Source organism: Mobula birostris, chromosome 7 (genome assembly GCF_030028105.1).
Source record: "Mobula birostris isolate sMobBir1 chromosome 7, sMobBir1.hap1, whole genome shotgun sequence".
Taxonomy (NCBI): Eukaryota; Metazoa; Chordata; class Chondrichthyes; order Myliobatiformes; family Myliobatidae; genus Mobula; species Mobula birostris.
This window is the reverse complement of record NC_092376.1, coordinates 53567382-53579163: the sequence shown is the minus strand read 5'-3', so window position 1 is coordinate 53579163 and position 11782 is coordinate 53567382. Positions and strand designations below refer to the sequence as shown.

The 11782-nt window shown below is 42.9% G+C and overlaps 1 protein-coding gene across 1 annotated transcript; it reads left to right on the top strand.

Annotated features, from left to right (window-relative positions):
- The first annotated feature begins 1437 nt into the window (after positions 1 to 1437).
- LOC140200924 (uncharacterized) lies at positions 1438 to 9984 on the top strand. Its single transcript, XM_072264574.1, has 2 exons — positions 1438 to 2535; positions 9414 to 9984. Exon 1 carries the CDS (start codon positions 1438 to 1440, stop codon positions 2503 to 2505), a length of 1068 nt encoding a protein of 355 aa, XP_072120675.1. The 3' UTR covers positions 2506 to 2535; positions 9414 to 9984.
- The last annotated feature ends 1798 nt before the right edge of the window (positions 9985 to 11782 follow it).

Here is an 11782-nt window from a genome sequence, read left to right as displayed (position 1 = left end):
CCCGAGGGTGGCCGGGGGGCTGCATGGTGTGGGCTTTGTCCGGGATTCAGTCTACTGGTATGCTGTGTGGGTGCCCTGTTTAAATCGGTAATGTGTGTCTCTGTGGGTTGTTTGCTGGTGATTGCTGTATGCATGGTGGGTGAGGTCTTTGTTGGAGTTCGGGCTGGCATTGACGAGTTGGAGGTGGCACTCGGGGCTGTCCATGCTGTTGGGAGAGAGAGGAAAGAGTGGTCTGATTTGGAGGTAGCGTGTGCGAATAAATGTTCTAGCTCTGGCAGGCTCCGCCTGGCGCTTGGGATAGTATCCACCCCAAGAAGAGCGGAGGCGTGCGAGACGTGGGTGGAGCGGATCTCTCAGTTGTTAGATGAGTGGCAGTGCTCGGTTGAGGGAGAGCGACAGGGATTGGCTGAAAGTTTAAGTTGGCGGGCTGGTGACGGTGTTAGAGCTGTCAGGTTCACTTACACCGTAGTGACAGCTGTCAGTTATTTGAAAGAGGGGGGAAAGTTTTCAGTGTGTCTTCTCTGGCTAGGAGGGCGGCTAAATTGCTTGCAGTGCCAGGGGGATCATTTCAGGGGATCAGCCCCTCCTTCAGTTGTTCAGCTGGTCAGAGAGGTGTCGGGAAACTTAGTGGAGGCCCAGTGGGGGAACGGTTTGGGGTCTCTGGGGAAGCACATTCCCAGCAATGTACCAATGAACTTCCGAAAGGAAAAGACCCTATTCCTGAAGGTTTAGAAGGACCACGCCCCAGGGTGTCGCTATGGATAGAGGGAAACGGTGCTAAAGCCATCCTCGACCCTGGGGCGCAGGTCAAGTTGTTGTACAGTTCGTTTTACGACCGGTGTCTGAAGCATTTACCCTTGACAACCGCAAGGTACCAGTGCCAGTAGTTATCCAGAAGATGATGATTGGTTAATGACCCTGGAGTTCATGGGGGCATGGCTGGGCACCCAGCGTGTTGAGTTGCTTCTGAGGACGTGTGTAGCAGCCTTGAGCTGGTACCGAATTTAAACAAAACCCAGCTGTGGTACGGCCTGGGGAAAGTAGCTGAGGGTGAGACCCTCTTAGTAGACGCTCCGAACCACCACGAGGGAGGGGAGTTGACCGCTGAAGACACCTCAGTGAGAGAGAGGTCGCGGCAACTGGACCCTGGCGCCGTGGAAGATGGAGGCAGCGTGTGTGTGGATTATGCGACGTGGTTTAATGTGCTGCATCTGAGGAGTGGATGTTGCCAGATCCCGAGGAGTGCGGCTGTTGAGCCGAAGATGGCCACTATTAGTTCCCTAGGATTATTCCGATCCGAAAAGATGTCCAAGGGCATATCCGGAGCCCCTGCATCCTTCCCGCGGGGCATGAGGAAGACCATGGGGGAAGTGAAGGTGTGTGGAGTTTTGGCGTATGTGGATGACCGCCTAGAGCTTGGATTCGCCTGGGGACACTATGAAGCGAGGCGAGTGGCTGAGCCCGGGCGACAGAAGCGAAGTGTCACATGGCCGGAGGAATTTGGTGCAATGTGAGAAAAATGACCCGACGTACCAGTTGAACTTCCTGGTGTTGGAACAGACGGTAGTAGACCTGGGGATGGAAACCCAGGTCGTCAATCTGAATGAGACACAGGGGAGAGAGGGGATTTGCATCGCTGAACTGAGTGCTCAGAAATGCCGGCCGGACACTGAGTGCCGCGCTTGTGGGACGACCATTGCAGACTTGGAATTCACGGTCGTCAACGTGGAGAAGGAGCAACGGAATTCTGAGCCAACACTGCGGTCATGTACTGTTGAATTAATCCAGCGAGAAGAAACAACGACCCACCTTCGAAGGGATCAGCAGAAACTCAAGACATCAATTCAGAAAAGAATGGAAGCTGGGGAAGATCAAGGAGGTGTTCTGACTAAGGCCAACAGAAAACCGAGAGCCCAGGGAGGGGAGTTTGACTACACTTCCGAGGAGGTGAAGAAATGGAGGACAGATCTCGGAAAAGGGAGGCGGACGCTTGAAAGAAACCTGGAAGTTGACCTGGAAGACGTCATCAGGAAGGAAAAACTGGAGGCTGAACATCCTTTAACTGCTGCTTTTCAGGTCAGGGTGGGAGAAGCTGGTGGGGTAACTGCGTCCCAGATGGAGATGGCCAAGAACCCTGAGTCAGAACTGTGGAGGCTGTGGCGAGAGTTGAAGGAGTCCCCGAAGAAGCTGACGTATCGACTGCAGGAGGATGAAGGGGTAGCCCCGGCTAAATGTTTCAGTTTGGAGACACTCAAACAGCAGCTACCGATGGAGGGAATGAGGAAGAATACGGATTCGAAGGATGATGTGCTGGACATGTGGTACATGCTGCCTTTCGATAACTTCCCCGTGATTGAGGAAGAGACCTTTGGCCCTTCTCCCACTGAGTCAGATGTAGTGAGGAGGGCTAGCTGCGGGCAGTCTGAGTTACGGCAGGACCAGGAAGGAAAAGAAGTGGGGCCCCGGACACGGCACAGGGGGCTCCGAGCTGTAGTGGTGGCCTGAGTGAGAGAGGAGTTGACAAGCAGGCCCGAGGTATCCCTAGTAGTGTCTGAGCCTTTGGGGTTTAGGTGAGGGGGTACGGAGGTCTCGGAAGGTTAAGAAGCTCCCAGATAGATTGGCCTATGTAGCGCCCGTGGGACGGGCATAAGGTCCACTGTTTGGGGGCACTGTCACTGTGTGTATCTGTGTATGTGTGTGTTGTGTGTCTGCAAGACTGGCGAGTTATTTAGAAGTCATGAGGACATGACTTTATTTGGTGGGGGGAGAGTGTACGGGTTTTTTTTTGTATGTTAAATTTAAAATGGCTTCTTTGTTTTGTTATACTTGGGAATGCTTCTTTGTTATGTTAAACGCTGAGAAAGTCCTTCCCGCTAGCAGTTTGTTGAATCACGTTACCGATAAGAAGATGTTACGAACCAACTGGGATAGTTGTTATGTTTTTGGTGTATTTGAAGGTACTGTATGCGCGGGGTTTTGGGGGAGAAGGCGGGAGAGAGAGACAGAGGGTGGACCAGGTGCTGCGATGTCCACTAACGGGTTCGGACCCTGAGGAGGGCGTTCGGCAAGGAGGGGAGACGGAGATGGACTCGTGTGGAGCGTCTGGTCGACCACCGTTGTTGGTCCCAGGCGGCCGGTCCGAGGGGTCGCATGGTGAAGAAGAAGGGTCCTGAGCTCCAAATTTTTTTGTGCACGAAGAGATTGAACTTTGATAAGTGTGGCGCCTTTTATTTTCCTTTTATATTTTATTCTCTATTAATTGTATAGTTCCAGTAATATCTATAAACTGTAAATCATTTAATCGTATCTGGTGTATTGTCTGTTATTTGGGCGGGGTGGGGTACCTCACACAGCATCCACACAAACTATTACCCAGTTTGGCAGGGCCGAGGGCTGTTTCCCTAGACGACAGCGAGCCGAGCGACCCTGAGGGTGGCCAGGGGGGCTACATTAGTTTCACTCACCCTTTGTGGAAAAAGCCTGCTTGCGTTTATCCTGTCTATACCTCTCATTATTTTGTATACCTCTACCAAATTTCCTTTCATTCTTCTACGCTCCAGGGCAGTGTTTCCTAACCCGTTTTAGCCCAATGCCCTCCTAATGCACTTACATACTTGCCAACACCCTCCTAACGCACCTTCATACTTGCCAATGCCCCCATGGTGTAAAAACATTTCTACCGTATGCTAACATAAGAAAAAATTGTATTTGTCTTTAAAACTAGCTTACATAGTACCCGTGTGGTGTATAACTGCTTTGATATCAATGTGATCCTTGAGCTTGATGGTATTTTGCAAGAGTTGAAATATCTGGTTCAGGTTGTGACAGCAAAAGACTTAAGTCCCCACGTGTAACAATGTCCAAGCAGTTTCTGTTTTTTGTGAGTATGTGTTACACTGCACTGAAGCCTCTTTCAACAAGGTAGCAGGATGGAAATGCAATGAAGAGCAGCTTTGCTCATCTCCAAAGACCAGAAAACTTCAGATGATAGTGTAGCGACATACTACAAAAGCTGACATCTTTGAAAAGCAGTTTTGCTTAAAAATTCTGAATTTTGATCATTTCTACTTGCAAACCGTCTTCCTGTTCTTCCATCTTGCAAAGAAATGGGTTAATTACCCAGTCTGGAATTTCCAGATCATTCAAATCCTTGAATTGATTCTGAAAATCCTTCTTCAGTGACTACAGGTGTAAGCAGTAGTCTTGCGAATCACTGTCTGTGAAAGAGAGTGACATACTTTCCATGCAGGAAAACTGTGATAACATTCTTCTCCCAATGTTTTGCTTATATATTTCCAATTTTCTGATAAAAGTGGACACTGCAATTTTTTGCCTGGATTAAGTTGAAATTCTCACTCTGCAGTTTCATATTTAGAATGTTCATTTGGTCATGCAGATCAGCTAGGTATGCCTTATCTTCATGTAGATGTTCAACCTTGTTTCCCAAGCTCTTGTCGACTTTAAGCAAAAATTCAACCACAGCATCAAAAAATCAAAAAACGTTTTAAGCAGCAGTCTTTTGACAGCCAACACACTTCAGTGTGAAAAAGCAAGCATTCAAACTCTTCATTGTTATTTTGGCATAACTGGTGAAATATTCTGCTATTTAATGGATGAGCTTTATTTTTGTTGACAGCAGATATTACAAGAGTCTTGCTTGAAGAAAGTCGCTGACTGAGGTTTTTGGCTGCGAGATGTTGATGATGAATTACACAATGGATTTCAAACAGACTTGGAATTTCATTGTGTACACTATTTCATCTAATACTGCAGAATGTGTTACTTCACTTGATGTCGAGAAGGCATTTGACAGACTTGAATGGGAATATTTATTTAATATACTTGAGAAATTTAATTTTAGCCCAAAATTTATATCTTGGATCCAAATGACATATCATACACCTTTGGCTTCTGTATTTACCAATAATCAGAGATCCTCCTTTTTTAGACTTTTTTGAGGTACTAGACAGGGCTGTCCTTTAAGCCCTTTACTATTTGATATTGCCCTGGAGCCTTTGGCAGTTGCTATTCATGACTCACCTAATATATTCGGCATTATTCGTGGGAATGGGACGTATGAAGTATCACTATATGCAGATGACCTATTACTATGTCTCTAACCCAGAGAAATCCATTCCTGCAGTAATAACACTACTTGCTCAGTTTAGTAGTTTTTCTGGTTATAAATTTCCCATTAAATATGCAAGTTCCAATTTATAGATATTCACCATTTAGATTGGTAACTGATTATTTTATTTATTTGGGTGTTAAAATTACTAAGAAGCATAAAGATCTATTTAAAGTTAATTTTTTACCCTTAATTGATCATATTAAACAACTGTTTACTAAATGGTCCCCATTGTCCTTATCTTTGATTGGTCAAATTAATGTTATTAAGATGATTATTTTACCTAAATTTCTGTATCTATTTCAGGCGGTAACAATTTTCATCCCTAAATCTTTTTTTGATATTATTGATTCTAAAATTTCTTCATATATATGGCAGAATAGAAATCCCAGGTAAAAAATATTTACAGAAATCAAAAAAGGAAGGGGGTTTGGTTTTGCCGAATCTTAGATTTTATTATTGGGCAATTAATATTCGATATTTAACGTTTTGCACACAAGAGTTGGATGAAACTCAATGTCCACGATGGATGAACCTCGAGCGTGAGTCTGTACAGGGGTTTTCATTGGCTTCTATTTTAGGGGCTGTGCTTCCCTTTGCACTTACTAAATTGAATAAACAAATGATAAATCCAATAATTAAACATACAATATGAATATGGTTTCAATTTCGTAAATTTTTTGGATTGAATAAATTTATCCTGTCAAGTTCTATTATATCTATTTTTTTCTTTCAACCACCTAGAATTGATCAAGCTTTTCTTTTATGGAAAACAAAGGGAATAACATGTTTTCGTGATTTATTCATGGATGATTGTTTTATGTCTTTTGAACAGTTGTCTAATAAATATAATTTGCCTGGATCACACTTTTTCAGATATTTACAGATTAGAAACTTTCTGAATGTTATTATACCTACCTTTCTGATATCACATCAAATTGAAGTTACAGAAAAAATTTTAAGTTTAAACCCCTATCAGTTTAATAGCATTTATTTATGATTTGATTATGAAAATACGCTTAGGTACTTCTGATAAAATTAAGAATGAGTGGGAAAGAGAACTTCAGATATCTTTACCTACACAGAAATGGGAGAAAATTCTTCAACTAGTTAATACTTCTTCAATGTGTGCCTTGATACAATTTAAGGTGGTTCATAGGGTTCATATGTCCAAGGATAAGTTAGCTTGCTTTTACTGCCATATAAATCCTGTTTGTGATAGATGTAATTCTGAGGTAGCTTCCTTGACACACATGTTCTGGTCTTGTCCTCTTCTAGAAAAATATTGGAAAGATATTTTTGATATTATTTCAGCAGTTCTGCATATTGATTTACAACCTCATCCCATTACTGTAATTTTTGGACTACCAGTGATAGACTCCTGTCATTTATCCTCATCGGCTTGTGGTCTAGTTGCATTTGTTACATTAATAGCCAGAAGGTCCGTTTTACTTAAATGGAAAGATTCCAATCCCCCTACTACATTTCAATGGTTTTCCCTTGGAATGTTTAAACTTGGAAAAAATTAGGAGCGGTACTATGGATCCTTCGGTTAAATTTGAAGAAACTTGGAGGCCATTTATTCAATATTTTCATGTGATGTAAGCTGACCCTTTATGAATCCTTTGTAGTAATTTTTTTTTCATGTATAGATTACAGACATCCCACCCTACAAAAACTCATTTCAGGGAGGTAGCATCCCCGCCCCCCACAACCCCATATCCCACCCTCCCCACCCCCGGTTGACCACCAAGGGTGTATGTAATACCTTGTTTAGTGATTTTGTCTAATCTGTAAACCAAGTTGGGTATATGCAGAAAATGTGACATTAAAATGTGTACTTATATTATATTATCATGTTTATTCTATTACAACTTTAAGCAAGTCTACAGGGAGTTTGGCCTCATCACATAGGACATCAATAGTGTAGCTCCTTAGCAGCAAGCCAGCTAGTTTAAACAACGTTAGCTATGCTAATAAATGAATGACACCTGTTAAACTCACCTCAACATGTCTTTTACATTTTAACCCACCAGGGCAATAGAAAAGTCACTGTTGCAAACAGTGCAGCGAGCAACACTCATTATTTTTGAGGTCGACTGTAAAGCCCGCCCACAGTGAAAACCGATAGGTGTACTTAGCAGGTGTCCCCAAGCTTTTTTGCACTGCGGACCAGTTTAATATTGATAATATTCTTGCGGACCGGCCGACGGGGGGGGGGGGTGTAAGTCAACTATAAGTCACTTATAAGTGGCTAATACACTCAATTTTGTTTCTAAAAGGGTTTATCTAAGGAATTTAATATTAAACACACAGCACAAATTTTCCTCCCATGGATATAGTGATAAGTCAATTATAAGTCACTTATAAGTCAATAGCATCATAACATTTTAAGTAATGTTTGGATATTAAACACACAGCGCATATTTTCCTCGTATGAACATATAAAATCATTGCAACACACCAATATCGCTGAATCAGTGGGAGCCCTGGGCTTGTTTCCCTGCAACAAGACGGTGCCATCGAGGGGTGATGGGAGACAGCGATTCTCGAAGGGGGTTCCTTATGTCTAGTCTATTCCACAATTTAGTTTTCGTTGCATTCATTGCAGAAAACCCTACTTCGCAGAGATATGATGTTGGAAATGGAAGCAACGTTTTCAGTGCTTCCGTGGCTATCTCAGGATATTCAGCCTTGACTTTGATCCAGAATGCTGGCAAAGATGTTATATCAAACATACTTTTCATCATTTGCAAGCTCGAGGAGTTGATCTTCGTCCCGTGCTGACTTGGATGACGCGTGGGTAATGACATCGCGTGCATTCAAGTTCAACAGTACGTAACAGGGAATGAGGAAGGGTGCAGCTGACTCATATTGTTTCATATCGCCAAATCATATTGTTTCCTCACAGCCCGGTGGTTGGGGACCACTCTTAGCACGAAGAGAGACCAATCAGGATGCTCGCTCTCCCTCTCAAAAAAATCGATTTCCGGATATTGTAGATAATTTCCAGGTGTCAAGGAGCCACTATCAATATGTGGGAGACTCCCGGAACTTCCAGGAGAGGTGGGATGTCTGAGAGGAGCGGAGTTAACGACAAATAATAATTTTAGCCAATGAAATATGGCAGCCCAATCTTTGTTTGTTTGTTTGTTTTTTAGCTTAATTTTTTTTAGTTTAGGGTTTGTTTTTCTCTTTATAAATGATCTTTTTCATGGTTAGTTACTATGGGATTGGGAGGCTAAACTACATTTGTTATTTGGAATCTGTGCTTGTACATGTTAACCTTTATTAATGTAATCCCAATCTCTTTATATCATTATTATTATTGTTATGTTTATTAATTTGAAACTTATTCATAAATGCCACTAAACCAGCATGGTGACCTGTCATACATGGTTCTCCATCTGTTGCACAAGAAATCATGCTCCTAATTGGAATACCTTTATCCTCAATATAACTTTTGAGCTTGTAGTAGATTGCTTATCTATTGATATTTGTTTTTAACTTTTTACAAAAGAGAATCTCTTCATAAACTTTGCCATTTTGGATGAACCATACATATGCCGTTAGCAATACCTCATTGTCCGGCATAGTTGACTCATCCAGTTGTATCCCAAGTTCTGTTTTTTGTAGCTCTGTGAATAGTTGATGCTCAACATCTTCACTCATTTCGTCAATATGAGCTACAGAGTTATTACTCAGCAGAATTGATTTTAAAGTACTGGTATCCATTTTGAGAACAGTGGAGAGCACTTTTGATACAGCAGGCATTATTAATCATTCACCAATTGTATGAGATTTTCCACACTTTGCTACCATTTTGGAAATGTTATAAGAAGCAATGAGACCACTGTCAAGGTAATTTTTAGCTTTCTTGACAAATGACTCGAGTGCGTAATGCCTTTCAAATGCTTCTTTCATCTTCTGGAACTTATAAGTAGCCTTTTCAGGGTGGCTTTATGGAAGTGTTCCTGCAATCCTGATGGTTTCATGGCTTCATCAGACAGTACAGTATTACAAATAAGATACAAGGTGTCGCTGATCTGACAGGAATGGAATAAAACTATACTCCAGGTATGTAACATTGTACTGATGCACTTTTTGTAGTTTCTGTTTCTTAGCAGGATTAGAATTCAAGGCTTGATTGCCCTCAGACTCAAAGTGGTCGCGCCGAACGTATTTATCCATCATAATGGGCCTAAATTATGGAGACAATGGCAGTTAACAGATCTTCAGAAACAGCTCTATTTCTATCTTTAATATCTCTATTTTTCCCTTTCAGGGTGCTTTTGAAGACACTGACCTGGAGTTACACACTGATTTTGGTTCTTTGAGGAAATGGGACCCGCTCTCGGGGTTTCACTACTGGCTGTTATTCGATATGCCAAGGATGTGACCTAAGAGCTTCCCTCGCCTTTGGGGGTCTGTGAGCTCATGGCTCTGGAGATGGGCAGAATGAGGGTCGGTGTCTCTGCAGGAATCCAGTGTGTCGTGGGAGATGGAAGATCGAAAGCAGCAAGCTGGCTGCTGACTGTGCGCCCAGAGACCTGAGTTCTTTGGGCACAGAGCTCAGAAAAAGTGATGCAACAGGCTTTTAACATCGTAATCAGCGAGTTGTTTGTTATGTCTCCCCTCTCGCTGTGAAATGGAGACACCTCTTTCTCCTTTATTAAGGAGAGAGAGAGAGCCTGTGGTATGTTGAATAACTGGTGAATGAGTAGTCCTGGGGGTACTGCGTCTGTGTCTTTATTGATGCTTTGCTGCACACTTGAGTGCTCGGAGTTGGTGCCATTGCTTTTTTTTTGCTGGTGGGAGAGGGGGAATCGTTGCTTTGCTGCTGCTTACGCATGGGAGAGGGGAGCTGGGGAGGGGTCTTTGGGGTTCTAACATTTAACTGTCATTCATTGTTTGGGGGCACTCCTCTGTTTTTGTGGATGGTTGCGAAGAAAAAGTATTTCAGGATGTATATTGTATACATTTCTCTGACATTAAATGTACCTTTGAAATCTTTGAATTAGAAAAAATTAAGACAAACTGGGAATGCCTATTGGATGTTGATGATTGCAGCGAGTTGACATGGTTGGTAAGGTGTCGTGCCTCAAGTTAGGGTGTTGCTTACTGCCCCCCTCCCAAGAATCTTGAATGCCCCACGACAACTCTCATTTTCCCTACCATCCCCTTAGGACGCGTAACCGTCCCCTTGAGGGATGGTACTGCCCTCGTTGGGAATCTCTGTTCTAGGAAATAAAGTCCTAACCTATTCAACCTTTGCCTAAAACTCAGGTCCTCAAATCCTGGCAATATCTTTGTAAATCTTCTCTGCATTTTTTCAATCTTATTGACATCTTTTCTGTAGGTAGGTGACCAAAACTGCACACAATACTCCAAATTAGGCCTCACCAAAGTCTAATACAACTTCAATATAACATCCCAACTTTTGTGCTCAATACTTTGATTTATGAAGGCCAATGTGCCAAAAGCATTTTTTATGGCCCTTTCGACCTGTGACCCCACTTTCAAGGAATTATGGGAATTATGGATCTCTCTTATTGACCGCACTCCTCAGTGTCCTACTGCTCATCGTGTAAGTCTTACCCAGGTTTGTCCTCCCAAAGTGCAATCCCTCACACTTGTGTGCATTAAATTCCATTTGCAATTTTTCAGCCCATTTTTCCAGCCTTGTCCAAATCCCATTGCAAGCTCTGATATTCTTCCTCGCTGTCCACTACACCCCCAATCTTGGTGTCGTCCCACAAATTTGCTGATCCAGTTAACCACATTATCATCCAGATCACTCATATAAATGACAAACAATAATCGACCCAGCATCGATCCTTACGGCACACCACTAGTCACAGGCCTCCATTCAGAGAGTAACCACCATTTACTACCACTCTGTGACCTCTCCCATGAAGGCAATGAACCCAGGTAACCTGTACAGTAAAGGGTTATGCTAGCCACTACACGACAGTGCCACCCCGATGTATTCTCACTAAAGGGTTGTGCTAGCCACTACATGACAGTGCCACCCCCATGTATTCTCACTAAAGGGTTGTGCTAGCCACTACACGACAGTGCCACCCCGATGTATTCTCACTAAAGGGTTGTGCTAGCCACTACACGACAGTGCCACCCCCATGTATTCTCACACATTATTCTGTAAGTTATGCTCATCAATTCCACTTTGATTCTCCTACGCTCTAACCACGGGTGCATCCATCTACTCTTCCACAAATCCAATGCCTAATCCAATTTCCTACTCCCATCTTGAATGTCAAGCCGCTGAATCTACTTTACCAGCCTCCCATGCAAGACATTGCCAAAGGCCTTGCTAAGGTCCATGTAGACTACATCCACTGTCTTGCCTTCATCAACTTTGCTGGTAACTTTTTCGAAAACCTCTAGAAGATTGGTTAGACATGACCTATCATGCACAAAGCCAATGTTTGACTACCTCTAATCAGTCCCTGTCTATTCTAATACTTATATGTCTGGTCCCTTAAAATGTCTTCCAATAACTTACCCACTACTGACGTCATGCTCAGTAGCATATAACTTATTGGCTTATTCTTAGACCTTTTCTTAAACAACAGTCCAACATTACCTCTCCTCCAATTCTCTGGCACCCCCTCCATGGCAAAAGATGTTTTA